The sequence below is a fragment of the Gnatocerus cornutus genome, chromosome 2 (genome assembly GCF_029298725.1).
Source record: "Gnatocerus cornutus isolate USDA-ARS CGAHR chromosome 2, icGnaCorn1.1, whole genome shotgun sequence".
Taxonomy (NCBI): Eukaryota; Metazoa; Arthropoda; class Insecta; order Coleoptera; family Tenebrionidae; genus Gnatocerus; species Gnatocerus cornutus.
In genome coordinates, this window is record NC_142234.1 from 13,073,222 (window position 1) to 13,096,021 (window position 22,800).

Sequence of the window (22,800 nt, forward strand, 5' to 3'; positions counted from 1 at the left end):
TATGTACATTTTTGGAATATTTCATTACTACGGGATCATGTAATAATGGATGGTCGTATCTTATCAGAAACGTGTCGATTACACAGCTCTACAAAAAAAAATGAATCTTTATACGAAATATTTTTAATCGTAAACTTAGATGAGTTCCTTCTGAGATTTTTTTCCCTGGTAAAGAAAAATATCCTTCTACACCAAATGTTTTTCGTGAATAGATTTCAAGAAATTACTGTTAAAGTTTCATACAATTGTTTACAATGGAAAGAAGAATGCACAGAAAATGTTCAAAATATGTAGCGACAACCCGATTTTTTCTAAAAAATCAAACATGCACCAGCATTTGTCACAGAATCCGCTTTTTAACAATAATTTATTATCAAATATTCTGAAAGTCTAAAAAGTATTCAAAAAAAGTAGGATCACTTGTTGTTTAAGAAACATGCAAAATTGAAGATATGAAAATTATAAAAAACATTTGCTTTATTATTAAGAATAAGATTGTTAATATTAAATTAGTTGCGATAATTGAGGTAATTATTTCAAGAAATAGTTTATTAAAATATCCATAAGACTGTAAGAATTCACAAACTCAATGCCGAAAGAATCTGAAGAATCAAGAAGAAAGAATAATAAGGTAGATGAAGGAATGCAATGTTTTAGAAAAATTAGAAATTTTACAAAATCTCAAATTATGCACTGGTAAAAAAAAACAATTTACATTTGTAAGTTGAAGCTAAACCAATTTTTATGTAACTTTATGTTGGATGGTGAGTAATGATATTGTCACAAAGTTTAGCCCACAGATTCAGCAAATGGTTCCAACTCGTTGCATTTGGGTTGTCATCACGGGAACAGACCGTCAGTACTATCCCAACAGGGTAGATGAAGCCTGGGGCTCAACAAAAGTCAAATACAAAGTGTTTAGTACCATTAGCTGCTACATGCGGTGGAAGTTCATAAGTAGTATTTTAATGGCTCTAAAGACTTCAGTACCGCTGAGGCATCACTAATGTGATTTTTTCATTACCGTTCGATTAACAGTACACGTGACCTTAACATATACCAGGTGTATCGTGATAAGAATGAGCGCACCATTCGTCATAAGCGAGTTCTACGAACGCAAGTAATCAGTCAGCGGTTGGCGTGAGTTTGGTCGCGTTCAAGTGGCGCAGCTTCAAGCTCAGCTTCAGTTCGCCGATAGCCTCGGAGAAGAGAAGGCGCGCGAGTTTCCAACATCAGCACTGTACATGTGCTTTACGTATGACGCCCGTTTTACATAATCAATTTTTAAAGTCGATCTGTTTATTGTTGACCGTTCCGTTACGTAACACTCAACTTGAACGCAATTAAAATAACGTTTATGTAACCACCATTTTGTCGTGCAGTAATAATTTTGTGAATTATAAATAATCAAGGCTGTTGAATAAACAAGTGAATCACATATTTTCCCAGTTAACGGACCCAAAAAGTATTTTGCGGGAATATTTTGAACGAGGTGTAGAAGTGCGCAAGTGACCCGCAAAAATCGATAGCTCTTACAGTCAAATTGAATGTTACACGTGGTTACATGACTAGTCAGTGAAAACAATGCAACATTACGGTGCCAGTGATGTAAGGAATTACTCGATACATCGCGAAAGGCACGTGGACCACATCCTGAAGAAATACCCAGAATTGTTGGTGTCTTTGAACCGCGATATGACGAAGCTTAAGTGTGAACGCAGGATTTTAAGAAGAGACGTCGAAAGGAACAGGAAACAAAAGAGGGTTAAAAAAATTCCCAACATGCGTATAAAACAGTTTGAAAGTGCTCTTTTTGATGCGATGAATGACAGTAGGAAAGTGACGTTATTTAGTTGCCCCATTTGCAGGAATGTGTTGAAAGGACCTGTTACTGTCGAATGTGGACATACCTTTTGCAAGGATTGTTTAGATTCCACCAATAGTGCCACTTGTGTTATATGTGCTACTGACATCAGCAATCCAAAATGCATCAATGTTTTGGTGCAGGATCTCGTCGAAAAGTGGCGAGAAAGGAACAAAACTTCTGCAGGTATTTAATATTTATCTAAACATGTCGTGTTGTCAAAACAGTTCAGAAAATCAGTTACGAAACATTTAAAGATTTCTTCGTAATGTCCATTATCAGCGAACGATCTGTTGACTTGCGTAATTAAAAGTTTATGTTCACTTACACGGGGTATTATTACGTGATTTGGTACTGATAATTATGAAGAACAATGATGTAACATTAACATATTGCAGCTAAATTTAACAGAGCATAGTGCGGATATTACGACCAAGTTTGTAAGTGTTAAATGAGTTTGACCTAAATTGGAAGTAATGCTTGAATTCGATTTAACGTCACTTTTATATACTATTTCTATTGTTACTTTAATCCTTACTTTTACCGTCAGGTGAAGTTACATATTCATTTAAACCAACTGCCGATCTGTTATTCTTGGCAGATGTTATGTTAAAAAATAGGTCCAATTTTAATAAGTTGTCGAAATTTCGAATTCGGCCCAGAAAATTGTAATTATTTTAAGTAAAAAAATAGGGTAATTACATAACTGCTTCCACTTGTAATTAAAGTTAATATATTAGTAGCTACTTGGCGAAGGGTTCGACATAAAGATATTTTTACTCACGAAAATAAAGCCATGTCCCGTCAAATGAGAAAAGATTAGACTTATTTCCTGGTAAAAGAGTAAACATCACAAGAAGGAATTTAGCCTTGACCGTTGTATTGAAATATCTACCAGCTTAACGTTGAAATCTTTTTTTTAATAAAAATTTTGTATAAAATTGCGTGGATAATCAAATTTGTTCCTTCTAACAAGATATCGACAGATTAAAAAAGTATAAAAAGGGAACATTGATTTTAAGAAATTATAGTTTGACTCTCAAAAAATTGATTTCTGAATATGAAAGATCCAATAAAGGTCATTTTGATGCTTGCAAAGCAGTTTTTGAATGCGGTCAATGCTCTCATTACGATAATAGCTTGGTCAATAACGCCTTATCATGCTAGAATTCAAATAGATTCTGGGAATCCTACACTGTTCTTACTTTTTATGATTTATGAAGCACAAAAATGATATCTAATTGTTTGAAGAAAGAAAAATTAGAAGGAAATTAATACACATGTCAAAATTCATCATAATCCTGATTCTTTTCAGGATTGATTTGTTTGTTTGTCGTCGCTTTTCATGGTTGAAGAGTTTAACATTCTTAATTTTGTTGTTTAATTTTGTGTTCTTCTTTGTAAATTAAAAATACAACCCGTTCTACCTCCCAGAGCGGCGTTTCATATTCAAAGTCTTCTTTCGACCCAATTTCAGGTAGATCTTTATGTTGATCCAAGAAGACTATAAAAAAGTTAAATGTGCTTGCCCATGTGACGATAACAATTAAAAATGTATAAATCAAAACCATTAAATTTGCTGTCTTTGATTCAGTTCTAACAATAGAAAATTTACTTTTGATGTCATTATTAGTTAAATATAGCTGGTTTACACGCTGTTTGAGGAAATTGCGGAAATAAATTTAAATAAATTATTGTTTTAATCGTATATTTATTCTGCTTATGAATTCAGGTTTATGATGCAGTGGTTAATTATAAATTTTATGTAGTTATGCAAGACATATTGCTGAAAATAATATCATGTCTGGTTGAGAGCTTTTTATTATTAATGAGAATTTCTTGTATCAGGTGCAATTTTTGGAGTAGGCATTGTGTACTAATTACAGATAATCAAAGAATGCTTGTAAGCTTGTAAAAGAACTTCCGAATGTCAATCTGCGGTTCAAAAAAGGAAGTTATAAATATTAATTTTAGTTCCTGTTTTAAGGAAATTTTTTATCGTAAATTGATCAAAATATCGAATTTTCCATGCAACAATATTAAGTGATTGTTTATACACAGATACGCCAATAATATAAACTACGTGACAAACATAATATTTATATTGTTTAGCGTGTCTAACTTGTTTGTTATGTAATAGTTTGGAACAAAATTCACAATTCCATTCGAATATTTAATAATGGTAGATATGTAATATTTATAATTAGTGACGCACTATATTACAATTTATTGATTTGGCCTTAGAATTACCCATTCGGTTTACCTATTTGTAGCGTTATGTAACAAACTTCGTCTCACTAAAAATTATACCATCAAAACAGAGTGACCGAATAATTGAATACTCCTTTGTTCTGCGGTTAACAAAAATTGGCTTCTTTACATAAAAACTGGTTACATAATTTGTCAAACTTGGACTTGCTTTACTTGGCAAAAGTTTACTTTTAGTACGCACCTTGATTGGATTATGATCTTGCCTATTTTTATTACCTTGTGATGTAACGAGCGTTAAAACCGTGGATTTACACTTTACAATCGAACTGTTTGTCAATACATTAACAACTATTTAGGTAACTATGTGGATCCGAAACTTGCATATATGCAGATTTCATTATCTTACGTAAATTATGTTCTCATAACGTAATCTGCATCAATTAAAAATCCGCAATGCTATATCATGGTACGACAAAATTGCAAAATTGAGTTTGATATTCTTTAAAAATTACTGTTTCATAAACGTGTTGGCTAATAAGACTAGTAGTTAAGATAGAGCACGCTTTCATTAGAACAAGATTAGGTACTGGAATTTTTGTGCATGCAGGCATGGTGTAACATTTACATTCTTGAGTAAAACAGATTTATAGGTAAATTAGACTCTATGCGTATTTTTTCTCTTATTGTTGTGCCAGAAATTGCCATTGCTAATCACCACGTCTTTCAATGCAAATATTTTCATCACACTCCCACTGTTTGGAACAATGAATTTTGGCTTACCTACACATCAGAGTTTTTTGCTCGTGCATAATTATCGTGTTATTCTTGGAAAAATGGATAAATGGCTTCTTGTGAAGTACATTCATGTGGTAAACATACTTGAAGAAAAACAATAACAAATCTCTAAAAATGTAAAATTAGGTTTGTTATAAGATAAGATCTTCGTGTTAACGGAGAAGCATTGCTTCTGATTTATTTTTAATTCATTTTTTGAAGTGACAAACGTACAGAGGCAGGGGTAACTCCTCAAAAAATGTTTTTTCTATTTCTTTTAATTTTAAAATTTTTGACGATAAGTTACGCAAAAAGAATTATTGAGCAGCAAATTACTAGAACGAAAGTTTGTATCTTCTTGAGGATTACAACAACAAACTAAACATTTTGGTACCTACATAAAAATTTATACTGTCATCATTACATCGCTTTGTTTCATAAATGAGGAGCTTGGTGATTAGCTAGATTTTTGCCTTTTGTGGCGATTACTTTTTATAAAATACCAAGGGAAAATTATTGCGTAATTGGCATCCGATTAGTTGGAATTAGAAAATTCCATACCTTCTATTGGTACTTACAGACAGTATGTAGTTGTATTCTGAGTGTATGCCAAATACCAGAATATTTTTACGAGTGCACTCTTATTTGTATTTACGAGTGCATTCGTAGAAGACTATTTCCCATTAAATTTAATTGCTTTATTTAGGTAGAATGGACTATTAAAATAAAGGAATAAACTAAAGACGTCTATTAGGCTTTGAACAGGAGCAGAAATATTTGTCATTCCTCTGTTCGTAAATTATTCAAAATGTGTATTGCACTGGGAGACATTGTTGAATAGAAATGATTAAACATGCAAATTTCATTGATTTTGTAGGAGACCATCAATCTAACATTAAAATGGTTTTTAACCCCAAAGGGCAAAATACTGTTCTTTGGTACGGTAAACAGTTTAATTCGATTAGTCCAGTTTCTACTAGTTCGTATACATTTTTTTCACTTGGGTCAACTTGTGAGACAGTCCATTTGGAATTTTGGCCTGTCTGCGATTTAGTTGAGACAGTTCTACTTAATCTAACCTTGTCCCATTTCCTCCAAAGTGGTTTTCTAGGTTCTAGTCTGATTTATTTCACTTATCTGGATTTAAATCTGTGTAAAGATCTGATTTAGTATTAGGGGTCCATCGAATCCTACCTGGTCCTACATGGCTTTTCTAATCTAATTCTATAGTTCAAATTAATCTACTTAGTCACATTCACATTTTGTATTAGTCCTTGTTGTTTACCTTTAATTATGAAAATAACTATAATAAATAGAATTATTTATAAATTATTCTGTACCTACCTAAATTAATACAATTTGATTTATTTATTCAGAACACGTTTGTCGTTGACATAAATAATAAATAAAAATGGTCCCACTACAGCAACGAAACTTGTTGTCAACTAAATTTTTTATAAAAGTAAAAACATCTAAATTGTATGAGCGAAATATTTTACGGGCGGAACTCGCTCCATATGGACTGTAATTTTGAAAAACAATTGACGTTTCGATAATTGGTCGTGTATTGTACCAAATTGAAAAATTGTCGAACAAAAGACACAAATTTTAGAAATTTTTAGTTTGAATAGAAAACAAAAATTGCGATAAAATTTCTGGAAGTTACTGTTTTTGAGTCGTGTATTAAATTTACCAAAATGCAAAATTGTATAGCGAAAGACACAAATTTTAGAAAATTCAATCATTTTCAACGTCTTGCAGTCAAATTAATAGTAGATAACTTAGTAATTTTTGCGTGTATTTGTCATCAATTAATTAATTTATTGATTGTAGGAAAATGTTGTTTTTGTCCCAAAGAATTCAATGAATATTTGTTTTTTAAATGTAAATGTTAATTCTATTTCCAGCTTGCTTCCTGTAGACTTGCAGTCTCATTGCACTTTACTTCATTTGAGTTATTATGATGATTATGATGAATCATAATTTTTGAATGATATAGATATAATGAGACACTTGAAATCTATCTAGACAAACACATGACAAAACAGAATCCACCATGATGATACCCACTCGGGCCCCCTTTGTGCCATCATAAAAAACAACTACCTAAATTAGTCAATAACGAAAATATTTTTATCACGCGTTTATGTAAGCGAATTACAATGATAGCCATCAAAGTTCCAATAAACCTTGAAAAAAAACTAACTTCACGGTCGTAATTATTCAGGTGTGGAGGAATACGAGAACTATTTTAGTTGTATAGTTTAATGACTGTTCTTGCTTGTTACAAGCCAACTGGTCATGCTGTAACGATCTCGCAATAAGTTAGTTACAATAATTTGTCATCGTTCACATACATCGGTGGGTTCATTGTTTTATTACCATCTGCGGTGCTTGATCATGCATAGATGATCTTAAATGGAAAATAGGATTTTGTAATTGGCACCCACTTACTAATTAGGTAATTACTCAGCAATTTACATAATTCAATTAGGGAGACTTGGTTAACAAAAATAATACACGCGAGAATTTTTACTCTTTAGACAGACAAAAAACAGTCAATAGATTCCTGATTGCGTGAAGAATGAAACCAAAGTTTGTGCAATACAGTTAAGTTACGTGAGTATTTTTTTCTGCCTTCAAGTGTATGGATATAGTATATCAGAACTAGCAATTTTGATTTTTTTTCTCTTGAAAAGTGTGGAAATACTTGCTAAGATAGAGAGTAATATTGTGTAAAGATTGCCATATTTGACATTTACAATGTGAGCTGGTTCCAGTAGTACGAAATTATTTTGATAAAACGCAAGGTCTAGTTGAATGTTAACATGGTTTTGACGATAGAATCGCACATCTAGGGAGATAATGATGGTCGAAGATCAAAGTTCTCTTCCCATAAATTTTATCGTCAATAATATCCGAGAATGTAAACATTAACTAAAATTCCTGAAACCATAAGAAAAAACAAATACAGACTTAAAAGTCTCGAAAGTAGGCCAGGGCGAAGACTTACTTCATCTTTAACACCAACGATAACAGAAAATGGTTGCAATAAGTGACAAAATTTCCAGCATTTAACAATCTAAAATAACATTTTTTAAGTTACGTATGTACCGGGGCCACTTGACTTCCTTCAAACAATGGTTTATAAAAAGTGTCCATGATATTTGCAGAATGTGGTAATCGTTGTTAAAAAGGTTGCTCGCTCTTACTTCACTCTGTACCTGAATTAAAAGCGAGCGAAATTTATTGGGAGCGTGTCTTCATTACACAACAGGAGGTGTGCTTAATAGATTGAGATGATCAACGAAGTTTGCAGATCGCGAGTAAAGTGTCTTTGATTATTTCGTAAGACCATGCGGTAATACAACCGAATCTCTGTAGGTTGCAGGAGGGAGTCGGTCACGGCAGGAGTGTTGCTAACTTCTTTGCACTGCGGAGTGGCTGGATTATGTAATTCCAGGCTACAATAGACTGTTATGCCATCCGATTACTGTACATGATTACGTTAAGAAATGCAGGGTGTTATTAAATTACGAGGGTTTTGTAATAGGTCTGATTATGTATTTATTTAAATTGTATCGACAATTAAAGTGTCAATTCGTAGTGTCTTGAGGTAAAGTTGTAACGATGATGGGGAGAACAAAGCCTATTGTTCCTCATTCCTCACTGTTTATTTTTAAATTTCAAATCTAAAACGATATGATAACGAGTTGATAACACCTTAACAAAATGCGGAAGGCACAAAATGTAAACAAATAAAAGTGATAAAACAGCTTACATAAATTAAAGTGGTTACCGAAAAATGTTGGACATTCTTTTCATGTAAATGTGGTTCTAGCAAAGTAATTAATAACGTTTAGCACGCCAACATAAAAGACATAAATAAAATACCGTAGAAATGATGAAATGAACATATTACAAAAGCAATGAAATTAATGATACTGGTTTGATAATAGGCATTGTCTAGCAAAAGATACGCGTTTGCTTTTCACTGCAAAGACATTTATTTATCACGACTTGGGAGTCTCAATGCATATTACTCTATTACAAAGAGATTGCACAAGACGTTCCGTTTAACCAGTAGTCGCAGTGTTCTCGTTTTAATTCATCGAACTGTCTATATTTGAGAATGACTGCTTGCAAATCATTGCCATTCCAGTTGAAATTATAACTTGCTATAAATACGTCTTATAAATCTTATAATAGATTGTGACATTGCATACTATTGTGTATGTTTGTGTGACGTCTTTTCTGTTATTGAGTGAGCAACATTGATAATAAAAAAATAATAATGCGAGATAAAGAGTCTTTGTTGTCTTTTCAACGAACAACTTTAGTTCTGTGCTTTAGTAAATGGATAAGTATTGGAGATCGCCAAGACAATTCTTTCGTTTTGAACGTGGCTTCTTCTGATTTTTTTTACAATAGTCGAAATTATACGGTTTGCTCGGTTCGTTTAATTTTGTTAATAGTATGAAGGCAGTATTTCCATGCTTAGTTATAAAACGTTAATTTGTCGTGACGGCGACGACAGTTTGATTTATGCGAAGAACTTTTGGCTAACCATGCAGAAGATGAAATCGCTCATAAACGACAAACAATACTCTTTCCGACATAAATTATTAATAATAGAAATTTATGGTCATGGGAAAGAGGAAGGCAAATGCAATTTCATCTTTGGAAAGGCTAAATAGTGACCAAAAATATTTTTTCTTAAATCTATTGGAATGTTGTGGCAATGAAATTAAAGCGGTCATTATTTTTGACATGCGTTATTAACTGTGGCAAATCACAAAAGTATTGAGAAGACGAAACAAATTTAATTAGAAAAATTTTTAAGACGAACCAGTATTTTTTATAAAACCATACGTAATATAACTAGTTTCAACGCCGTAACCATAAAAATTGCTGAAGATACTCCATTTTGCATTTGTAGTTTTCGTTGTTGGTTGTAAATTTTAGGAGGTTCCAACTTCACTGTTATTTATCAACTATGCTAAACTCAACATTCTAAGACAAGCACAGGAGATAAATTCTAGAATTGATCGTCCATAAGTCCAATCTGTTGAATTTTATTAAGACACAATAAAATTTCTCATAAATTTATTCATCCAGAAGGACAGTACATGTGAACACACTCGCAAGTTCATGGCACAGTTACCGATAAAAACCTTTTAGGGTCTCCAACCGTCGGTTGAAATCTAAGATTAACTCTTCTCCCCAACTGATCATCAACGTCGAGAAATGTATTCCAGTCGAAAAGAAAATACATTCCTGTGCGGGTGTTCACAGTGACTGTTTCGATGGGTGCGTCAGAATTTCCTCCGAAAGATTCTAACAAGGCTTCAACTGTGGTCGAGTTCTCCAAACTCCCCACATTTTCTTTTATTCCACTGCTTCCGTTATTGGAGTTTGTTTCTTGTTGATTAATGTTTTCGGGCATTATCATGGAAACTTTTATTGGCATTTGCTCTTGAGCAATGGGATGGCAAAGATTCAAGTTGGAAAAGATAGATACGAGAATGATGCTTCGGAAGACAGTCATTTTAGTAAAAGGAAGAACACATTCACCCACTGTTTGTTTTGTATTATTTAGATTAAGACTAAAGTCCACATTGTACAAAGGTCTTATAAGGTAGACTACAATTAAATTTAAATTAGAAAGTACTTGCCGGTGAAATTTGGCGAAGAATAGTTAACTTAGTCATTGTTAATGGAAGTTTTGCACTATGATCTGCATGTCTGCGTGATTATTCTGTTTCCGTTAAATAAATCATATTTAGGTACTCTGCATGTGGAATAATTATTTTCACACTTGTCTTAATTAATTATCATATGGTATATATTTAATGTAATCAAATACAATTCAGGTTTTAAGTTCTATTATTGACATTAAATAATAATTAAAATTTGCATAATGACCGCTATAGTTACGTTAACAGTTTCAGTCTATTATTGATTATTGTGCTCTTTTTTGTTCTCAAATTTTCTTATTGTGTATGTTGACTTTAAAATAGAATGAATACTCCAAAATCTATGATTTAGTACAACTTACTCTTTTTTTTTAATAAGTACCTCACCAACAGCAAATAAACACACCGAGAGTAGTATACACACTTTGCATTTAAATTTCAATGTTCACAGTAATATCAGCAAAATATTACCTCTTCGCTTGTATCAGTAAAATGTAGCAATAAATCTTACCTTATCTGCAGCAAATGAAATTGGTTTTCCTTCTTGGTACATTTTGCATTCGCACGGCATAATGATTCTCATTTGTATGTTGGACAACTTTGATGTAAACTCTAAATCAGAGAAGAGTGAACATGATTTGTTGCAAGCAGGAAATAAAGTTGATTTACAATACAATAAATGTTAATGGTGTATTCCAGTGAGCAGCTCAAACCACTTGTATTTCACATATCTTTGTAGCAGAAGTTGTTATGCAGAATATAAACTACACCCATTACTTGTTATATTTACATGTTACAACCGTAAAATTACTGGTATTTTGAATTTACCACTCTCAGAGTTTGTGGTCGGTCTAATTAATCTAGATAATTCAATTCAATCAAAAGGACGAGAACGTGTTTCACAGATAAATGTAGTTTTTTTGTCGTAAAGAACTTTTCGTTAATGTTAGGAGAATTTTCTTTGGGGTAAATGTAGTTCTTGCATAATAAATTAATAATAATTAATACCTAGCTTTAAAGTGCCAAAGTTAACAAAACGCGATTGGAAAAATAAATAGCGAAAACAGTTATTATTATTTAAACAGCAATCCGTCGGCTGTTGACCGGTCAAGAGGTCCGGGATCAAATTCCGGCAAAATTTTGACGATCGCAAGAGTTTGAGCGAGTTTTTTCGAAATAAAAATGAAGCTTGGCATTTTGAACTGTGTCAAAATCTGTTCCACATTGAGAAACGGTTTTAATTACCACCAATCTCGTGACGTAACGAATACGTTTTTGTTTGTATTCGAAATTTCGCGGGGAACAAAAGATAATTTTCATGCCAATTTTATGCACTACCATCATAATCAACTCATTAAAAGTCAACACAGGACGTACGTTCTTGGTTGTCTCGTGTTATTAGAAACTTACATAACAAAGCGAATTTTCTTGAATTAGATTTAATTAATTCCCCGCTTTTTCGCTATTTCGATTTAGTATTAATTATTGTTATTTGGAAATTAAGGCCGGCTCGTATGTCCATTCTGCAACTGATTGCAAATTGAACTGATCTGTCGAGTATTTGTTCATTCTCAACAATATTATATTATGAAACGAGTACAAGGACTAAATTGAAAGTATAATTTTACAGTTTCATGTAAGATATTACTGATGTTATTTCATATTTATGTAATCGGTAGCTGAAATACGTTAACGTAATAACTTGGTCGTTATTTGGTCGATAACGAAGTTAAAAATTAGTTATCCTTCTAAAAATAGTTGTATTATCTCCTACAGCGATAATCACAGCTAGCGTTGACCCTCAAGAGAAGATAATACTCTTTTACTATGAATTTACATTTACGTAATCATTAAGATATTCATATTTTATATTTACTGAATATTAGGGTCAACAGCCTATCGTAGTGCTTTGGCGGATGTGGGAATTAAAGCGAATATTTCACGATCAGCTTCATGAGTCCAATGACTCATTCCAGCCCAAAATAAAATTAAGATTCCAAATTCCGAGGCCCGAGAAAAAATTACAATTTTGAACTTACTCTCAGTCACCTATCGATTATGCTAATCCAGTAACGTCCAACTTGCTCAGTTCTATGTAGGAGGATTACGTAACACAATTTTCAAGACGTGGAGATTAGCGGTAAAACGAACCGTCGTGGCAAGTTTTTTCAGTTTATGCAGATATGTCTTTAAATAGAATTAAATCAAATTAATGATACACTAATTAAGTGCAATTCTTTTGTATATCAATGATGTGGTGGGGTTAGAATAGATAACTTTGTGACGCCATGTCAATAGCTTCATTAATGTAAAATGGCAATGTCAGTTGAGATAAATGCAATAATGGATGCTCTTTGCCAGGGAACAAAATATCTTCGTATTTAAATTTTTTTCCAGTCAAAGCTTGCAACAAAATCCTAACCCACGCTAGAAATGTTACAATTTAATGAACATTCAAATAGTTTTAATGAGATTATGTCATCTGATCGTAACCTAAGTGGATCCGGTGTCAAAAGAGAATGACTGGTAATTAACTAATTAGAACTTGACAAATAAACCTGATATGGAAAATGTGTGTTTCTATTGGTTTCAAGATCAGACAAAGTAATCATACCAATTATAATTGTCTTAGAACGATTGTGGTTGCGTAAATTTTAACGTTTGTATAATAATAACTTGGTTGAGACAACAAAATTGAGAACAAGCACGTAAAATGTGTCATGTAACAGCAAACCTTGGAGGTATTAAACTCGCCTCACGTCCGATAGTATTATGCAAATCGGTGTCTATGCGGGTAAAAAAGTGCAATTAAGTACAGGCGGTAGTCTTGAAAAATTATAGAGGGGAATGATAATTTTCCGAAACGATGGAAGAAATCTCAAGGAAAAGTTCTACAAATAAGTGAAGTAGAGAAAATAATTGTAGTTTTAAAACTAAATCGATCATATACTAATTGTAACATTTTATGGTGATGGCGATAGTGATGGTGAATCCTTGAAGCTTTCTGCAGCGGACTCCAATTGTAACATAACCAAGTTAAACTGGAGCTAATATTAATCGTACAAATAGAAAACATGGCCCCCAACTACAAATTGAACTTGGTCTAAAATTAGAAAACGACAATGCAACAAGTGATACTATAGTAGGTGAATGGAGGCGAATTCAAACAGTAATTGTAGAAGCGGTAGATCTTTGACATCTATGTACTTCTTTTATGTACTTCTTTTTATTCTTCTTCTATGTACTTCTCTTTCTGTAGGACGAAGATTCAGAACTAATCAGATGTGCATACATTTATGTGCCTAGAAGAAGTGAAGGCATTTTGCAGAAGGATCGATTTACTGGAGGTGGTCCTAAAAGACCTCATATTGTTCAATTTTTAAATCCGTCTGGTCCATCAACTCTGTACATAATTTAACTGGAAACGTAAACTTTCAGATCAATGTTCCCGATTCCAGAAATAGTTGTGGAATTATCAATACGATGTTTTCATCTAAATTATCTTCAGATAACTTTTTGGTAAAGTAGGTGCTAAGAACACCAACCACAAGTGGTATGTTTTATTAAACCACTACAGCTAATTGTGTAAAGTAACAAGTTGTAACAGCCCAAATGAACTAAATATTTACTCTTTATAACTGAAAACAAACAGGTTGAAACCGCAAAATTTGAAATTCAAAACACGAGGGCTTAATTGTGGTCATCATCTAAGTACCTCGTTAAGTTGGTTTTTATTTACTTTAAATTAACTGTTGAATTTGTCTTACAAATACTCGTCAGCATGAGGCAAATTGTTAGTAATAAAATTTGTACTCTAAAAATGATAGAGTAATGGATGTTCCAACAGGGCAGATCAGATAAAATTATGCGAAACCAAGCTCGGTTTGTTGATTTCAGCACGGGAATTTCTAAATTAGCATTTTAAACTGTGGTAAGAAATCGTCGTACATTCTTAACAAAAACCTGCTTTTAAATTGAAGAAATTGCGGCAAATATTTATTTATAAAGAAATATTTGGTTTACCAACCGACGAAATTAGAACTCAATAAATTATTCATCAGTTTGTCAATCGTAATAATAATTAAGTTTCCTGGGAAAATACAACTTCTAAAAATATTTGTTTTCGTTTGAACATTTCGTGTAGTTCTATTTTTTCCGAAGCAATATTTGTTTACTATTCATCTAGCATCGATTTCTTTTGATGAAGAAAACTGTTTCTCTGTGTCGAAAATTTCGTTCTTGCAAAATCACAATCACTTCGAACCATCTTTGGTCAAACAAACCTTGCATTGTTTTCACTGAAAAAGAGAAACAGCCGATCAATAGCGCCAAAACAATACAAAACATGTCAGCAAGTGTCTTTTTCAAAATGACAGAGACGTGTGTAATTTGTGCCCGAATGAACAAGCGCATAATTTTTTGTGCCCGAATGAACAAGCGCATAATTTTTAATTTATGAAAGTGGCGTGTTAAAGTTTTAATATTATATAACTCGGTGCAATATTCTAATGTTATGCTAATTTAAGTGATTATTTATAGACATGAAAAGCAAAAACAATAAACATGTCTGCGCTGCTGCAAAAATCCACGTAGTTTTTTTCATTCGCGTCCCGTTCAAGTTACATAAGAGCATTAAATTTCAAATCTCGGGGACGCTCTTGACCTACCGAGCTTCCTATTTTTTAAATTTGTGGTCAAGTCTACGACAGTATTCTTAAACAACGTGTCTACAAATCCTTGGCAGAGACAAAACAACATACACATGGATTCAGAATTAATTCCAAATGACCAGACTAATGTCGAAAACAATGAAAGAATTTAAATTGCTGGTATTTTTATAGTGAAAAATATCCATAACGTGGACAAGTCACATTACCTTATCGTGTTATCTTGTATCACCTTTGCTGCTATTCAACGGCACAGAACGAGTTCTCATAACCGGTGATGTTTTTACATTTTGCGCATTTAATTTGTTAACCGATAAAAAGTTCGATGTGCTCCTAGCAAACGTGGACACTAATTTTAGTCTTTGGCCACGTGCTGAGATTGTTTACATGAATACTTTTGTTAGGGCACTACACTGGAAGTGCGATTATTTTTAGATATGGAAACAAAGGTGATAATAATGTTGACATTTATTAATCTGAATGAAAAGTTCCCAAGTTTCGTCAAATCTACCTATACCGTAAATAATATTCTTATCTCATATAACGCGACGCGTGGGACTGTTAAGTAACTAAACTGTTATGTAACAGTCGTGCTTGTTAATGAGGGGTATTTTTATTTGATATGGATTATATTGTATTTTCGTTATTTGTCTTAAAGGGTATTGGAAATTAGGTGTAATTAATGATAATGATCTTTTATTACTGGCCTAATTCGTCGAATGGTAATAAAGATTATTCCATAATAAAATGCGCCAAGATTATAAAATTTGATTAACTTGATTCAAGGAGAACACTTTGGCGGCTTTATTTTTTAAACCTTCAAAACATGTGTCGGTACGTGTTTCGTAGGTGGATGGTTCCTTCGGATTTGATGCTTAATGCAAACTGTTGCAAAACAAGCAACTGCATGTGTAACACTTCTGTAACTTGATTGAGAAATTAATTGGGGACAAGTGCGATTTTACCTCTCCTAATTTTGACTCGTCCGATCGAACACGTTTTTGGGTCTGATATGTAAATTCGGGAGGAAATTACGTCTTTTTATAGAAATCCCTACGGGAATTGGGTTTCCTTCTTTTATGCTAAATTTATTTATAACTAATTTTGGCGAAAATTTTGCGGTTAACTAGTTCGTTTGTTGTGAAGCAGTTTTCATGTCGATATTCAATCCCGTCTTCCATTTTTCATGCTCGTAACCACGAATATGGAGCCAATCATAAACACAACAACCCAAATTAATCCTAAAAAGTCGTTAAGGCATCCTCAACAATCAATAAAGTCTTCGAGACGTCTGGGAATGCTGAGATCATGTGGGAATGACCTCCCCGGCATTGACTGCATCGCCGATTGCAAAGAAAACCAACTGATTAACCGCAACAGTAGAGAAACCAAAATGCATTCATTGTTCTTGCGTTTTTCGATATATTTAGATAATAAGCTGACCTATCCAAAGTGTGTACGTCAACAATTTATAAATAAGTTATCACTTTTCGAAGCAGTGGTATCGAACTACGTAAAACACAGCGGAGGTAATTTTTGTTAAGTAAATACTTGTACAATTATTGATTACCAGAGAAGTGTTACATAATTTAGTTAGAACAGCGATCAATGACTTGCTCTTTTAGAAAAATAATTAAATGTTCTTGTTAAGTGGCGTGTGAAGTGAAGAGAAAATTAGCATTCCTACTGTTAAAAATAATTCACACTTATTACTCAAGTGCGATTTTTGAAGCACCGACCAAAGAATTAAAAAATCGTTATTAAATCACACAAATGATGACATTCATGCATTTTTTAAGACGTAAACACAACTTAAAAGTGTATGTGGGATTTTTTGGCAATTTTAGTTCTTGGCGATTACTAAATTATCGTTTTTTTATAACTGAATTTTAATTTATTTTATTCATTGCGCAGATAGTCTTGAAGCTAAATGTAGAAAATGATCTAGAATGTACAAAATTACATAAACTGCAGGAGAAAAAGTTCAGTAAAAGAATGAGTAAAGAAGCACACACTTCCTCTTGTTCTTACTCTCCACTTCACCCGTGTCTTAACAAATCACTGTTTTTTGTAAATGAAGGAGCAAGTCACTGGTCACCGTTCTTATTGAATTATATAACCGATTTAGTAATCGATAATCTTAATGTGAATTCGCTCAATAAAAGGAACAAGCAATGCAGTTCCGATTCTTCAGCAACGGCTAATCAGCAAGCTGTTTTTATGTTGGTATTCTTTGCAGTCGGCGGTGCAGTCAATGCCAGGAGGTCATTCCCACATGATCTCGGCATTCCCAGACGTCTTGATGACTTAAAGTGTCTTTATTGATTTAATAGTTGCACTTTCGCGGAGTCTTCTTTCTGTCTCTACCGTAACATTTAAAACTTATTTTTTGGTTTATTACAGAATGCTCAATACCAAACACTGCAAACATCCTGGGTATTCAACCTCGCTATCACCTGCGATCCGGATTTGCAGGGCTACAACTCGAAGAAGAAGTGTGTAATGTAAGAATAGAGCTTTAGTCATTGTTGTTTATTTGACACGGAGTTTTTCAGGTCGTCGCTTCCTCTAAAGCAGACGATGGCAACAAATTTTTGGCAAGAACAACAATCAACAGACTGTTCACGAAAATGGATATGTCTAGCAGAAAATTTAACAGCACTGTTAAAAGTGTTTTCAAGGAGGTCGAAACCATCCAAGAGAAGGCCATCAAGTGTTGTTGGGAGAATATAACAGCGACTGACCTAGAGTGCATTCTTTGCAGTCGTTGTATTTTTGACCCAATAACAACAGCCTGCGGTCACACTTTTTGTAAAGGCTGTCTGACCAGGGTTCTAGACCATGGTCTTTCGTGTCCTTTATGCATGGCGCCTTTGAGCGTTAAAGACTATTCTCGAGGGTCCAGTGTTATTTTAGATGAAGCCATTAGACTCCTTCTTCCCAAAGAATATGATGAACGCCTATATATTAATATTAAAGAAGCGCAAATGTTGAATAGGAACTCAGATGTAAATAGTTGCGGTTTTGTTTCTTTGGTGGCATTAAACTCTTTCTTTTAGATACCAGTCTTTATATGCACGAATGCCTTTCCTGGAGTTGCATGCCCATTATTTGTTTATGAACCAAGATACCGACTCTTGGTTAGGAGATGTTTACTATCGCCATCAAGACGATTTGCCATGGCAGCTAAGGAAGGGAATGGAGAAAAATTCGTTTCCTACGGTACATTGTTGGAGGTTAAAGACGCGGTTTCGTTGGAAGATGGGAGCTTTATTCTCACAACTGTCGGAATCAGAAGGTTTAAAGTCATAGGCCGAGGCGAGCAGGTAATAACCAAACTTACAACCACATTTAACTAACTCAGATTACCCAGGACGGATACGATACTGCCAAAATCCAAGTGATTAGGGACACCGCTAGTAGCTCCGATAACCTACTAGAACTTTTAACTCTACACCAGAAGGTCTACAACAAAGCGTCAAAGTGGATAATGTCTTTAACGCCGAAAGTTCTTGCCGAAGTGGAGAGATTAATTGGTCAGATGCCAAGTGTTGAAAGAAATTGGATTAGTTTGCCAGATGGGCCCTCGTGGACGTGGTGGTTGATGCCAATTTTGCCCTTAAGTTCGCAACTACAGGTAACTAACTTATCTTCGTAACGTGCTTTGTATAACATTGCGTTATTTCAGGTTGGATTTCTGAGTACTACAAGTCTCGAAAAACGACTACGTGCAATAGATAAGATGTTGGAGAGGATGGAAATCCGCATGAAAGCCTTGGAACGAAATACGATGGCTTGTTGCGATTCGGAGGATTCAAGTGAATCATGTAGTGATTCAGAAAGAACATTCGAAATACCTTTAAATAACTAAAATATTGTTCATCCTCTATTTCATACTTTTTATTAGCACCGTTTATAATGCCATTCTCACTCAAAAAGATCATTCTCAGAACATTAAATAAGTTTAAAGTGTTGTGGTGTGCAGAATACGCTTAAATTACCTTCAAGTATACAGTTTAAAGTAATTTTTCAAATGATTCCTTTCTAATTACAATCCAACTCTTGCTGTTGTAATACAATAGTACCTGAGTGGGCTTCATTAATTGTGCGTCGTTCTGCTGTAAAAATTACAAACGTCTCAACTTATGATAAAAATTTGTGATCTACCAGGGAAGTCATTCAACATTCATAGTAAAAATATTGATAAAGATTCCCTATTTTACCTAATGTACAATCATTTTTATGTAGGAAATTTTTTGAATATTTACTGTAGATGTTAGTACTTTCTGATACCTACAAAAATGATAACTATTAGTTAAACAGGTTCTTCAATGTTCTGAAATATGACATTTGTGATATGTTTTTCATGTAAACGACCAAAAATTATTTATTTTTATATAATTGATTTTGTAATTTTTTATTGATTTTTCTGGTAATCTTTTCTTTTCACTAACCTTTAAGAAGAATTATTTTTTATTTCTTTACATAATGTAAGTAAGTTACGACTTGAGTTAATTTAAACTCGTGGCTAATTTATTATAGTAATTAAAGTTCTTGTTACTTTTTAAATCTCATTGATAATATTTATTTAATAATGTAAACTTAAGTGTTACAGATGTAAGCTTACTATAAAGAGTAAACCAATGAATTTTTGATATATTTATTTGTCATTGTGATATTATAATAATTATTTATTATACTACTTTCCTACTGTACCACAGTCATGAATTGTAATTGAAAATGAATAAATCCATTTCAAATTGGATGCAGAAATTTTATTTCCAAGGTGAAGTTGACTCCTGATTTTAAATTCGAAATTGGTTTTATTTCATCTGACCTGGATTCAGAAATATTTTGTAAAACTCAGAATTAAATGGATTTATAATTTTAATGTGTGTACACAACCTATTCTAGGTAGAATGAAAAGATACGACTATAATATCTTGGCTTGTTGCTGGGATCTTTCACACAGTCCAAAACTGTGCTAGTTTTTCCTGTACATTTACAAATAACGGAATTAAAACCTTAAGTTTCAAATTGTTTTTGTTCAATAATTACGACAGATAAGCAGGAAGATGCGATTTTCGCTATCGTTTTTCTGACCAAAATTTACAGTTAAAATTTGCTTTTGTTGTCTTACAATTAGTTTAAAGAAATTGTAACAATTATTGGAGATAATTTGGCAATATTGTAACAATAATTATTACGTTCATCAAATCAAAAAACAACAATCAGGCAAAACTTTAGTCATTGTAACCACTCGCACTAGACAGCATATAAATTGATACATTGGACAATATGTTGTTAAATGGAAATCAATCCACAATTTATAAAAATACTTCACCCTAAAAACGAGAAAAGAAAGAAAATGTAATTACAAAATTTCTTAACGGGTTATTAATGTGTAATTCAACATAATTTGTTCCTAGTTTTGTCTAAATAAATTAGTTTAAAGTTGCTTACTTTAAAGCGCTCCAATTTTTTAAAGAAGACAGAAATGAACTTTTTTTAAAGAAATTGTTGAAATTAAAGAGTTCTATCTTGCTATATGTTTTTTGCGGCAATTTTGGAACACCTGTATATTTCGGTCGATATCTGTTGCTAAGAATACAGTTATTTTTGGGCATCACTGTACCTAGTTTTGATTTGTTCATAGAATTAAAAAATAAATGACTTTCAAAATGTTCAGAATAGTGTGATGTGTTTCAATTAACTAGATTAATAACAATTATCGCCACATTTTCAAGATTTAAATAGTTATTCTGATAATTATTCTCGGAGAATTTATGGTTTCTACAAAGATAAAATAATGTTAATTTGTTATTTTGGGAAACTGAAAGAGGTGTTTTTCGATCGGAAAATGTCACTGAAACATCAGAAATGTTAGTTGTCTTGCAATTTGAAACGCTGTGGCTGGTAATTTGTAACATTAGTCTCCTCCACGAGGTGTAATTTCTAAATTACTTACTGCATAAAATATTTGTCTCTACATAAAACTCTGCTGTCAATTAGCTAAGTCTCGTAGTAAAAATGTAACACCTTGAGCGGTTCTTAATAATTCCTACAGTTTGATGTATTTTATTCGGAATACCTGTATTTGTTTATAATTATAAGTAGTTAGGTACAATTTTTCCTTCAAATAGGCATCAAGAACAAAAACTGTCAGTTCAATAGAAATAATATAAGTATGTATTTGAATTTTCACTGTATTGACTTTCAATGTATTTTTTATTGCAAGGGGTACCACCCACCTTTACGAGAGGGTAGAATCCGGAATACCAGAGGTGAGGTCAAAAGACAAGTACAATTTTTGAGCAGAAGCAAAATAACAACCATTTTCTTGACTAATGTACGTGCAGTCTACCATCGAACAGTGTTTCATTATTTTATTGTCCGGAAAAGAAAAGTTTGTTCTGTGTGATCACAATAAATAACACTACTTACTATCTTCAATATGTGTGGAGATTATTCTATATCCTGCAGTTTTTTTGCCGATTCTTTTCGGAAAGTCATGCTGTATCTCTTAAACTGTTATTACGTCATTGCCTTTCTATGCAATAAATAAAATGAATTACGAAAAAAAAGTTTACTAAACTCAAAAATAATGTTTCAGCTAAAATGTCTTGATCAGTCAAACATTTAATAAAACCTGTGTACATTTTGACATTAGTAAATTTGATTATTTATAAGTATGTAAATTCTCTTGAGGGTTATAAGTTTGACCAGAATAAAATACAGTAGAACTTTTCCTATCCGACCTTTTTGGGGAACGGGACTAAAGGCGGAAAACCTGATAATCAGATAATAATGAGTCACCATATTGGAACATTCTGTGCAACTATGTGATGTTGGTTATATACTTGTTCATAGAGAAAAGAAGCAACTTTTGCTGTATATACCAGTATATACCGTGAAAAGATTCACGAGTTGGGTTAACTATTTTAAATGTTAGTCTTTTATTTAATGAAGCAATGCAGTTTACTAAACAAAAACTTTTAAACCGTATATTTAAATGATTTAAAAACATGCAAACAAGATATAAACTAAATAAAATTCGATTTTTTACCACTGGAATCGCCCGACGATTGCAAAATTGCCTGAAAATTGGTCCAGCTATTTGTTATAAATCAATCTATTACGGATTTATATTAATAAATCATAGTTATATGTAATAGAATATGTAATTGTATTTTAAACTGGAAACTTGAAAAAACGCTGTTGACTTTATGACTAAGTAAAAAAATAATTAATTTCGTTAATACACACATACATTAATTAAACCAGATTTACATTCAAAAAGAGTATTGAATCTTAATTAGGTTTGAATTTAGGAACGAGAATATGTTCTAAATATGTATGTACGGCTTTTGCACAACCAGATTATTAGTAATTCTTATTATTGAGTGGGTGGATGATATTAATTAGATTTTCGGTTAAACTTGAAACGTCGAACATCGAAAATAAAATCTAGAACCAAAATTTCTAGAACATCTGAAAAATATGTTATCGAGTTATTCTAGTCGATTTTAGATTGACATTAAAAAGTTAATATTAACAATTCACACTCATAACTATGACGTAACTCCAG

At 32.7% G+C, this 22,800-nt stretch overlaps 1 protein-coding gene across 1 annotated transcript; it reads left to right on the top strand.

Annotated features, from left to right (window-relative positions):
• The first annotated feature begins 1,096 nt into the window (after positions 1–1,096).
• LOC148179181 (LON peptidase N-terminal domain and RING finger protein 3) lies at positions 1,097–19,977 on the top strand. Its single transcript, XM_088030616.1, has 6 exons — positions 1,097–2,050; positions 17,616–17,716; positions 17,768–18,220; positions 18,272–18,538; positions 18,586–18,849; positions 18,901–19,977. Exons 1-6 carry the CDS (start codon positions 1,585–1,587, stop codon positions 19,081–19,083), a joined length of 1,734 nt encoding a protein of 577 aa, XP_087886742.1. The 5' UTR covers positions 1,097–1,584; the 3' UTR covers positions 19,084–19,977.
• Positions 19,978–22,800: the final 2,823 nt, after the last annotated feature.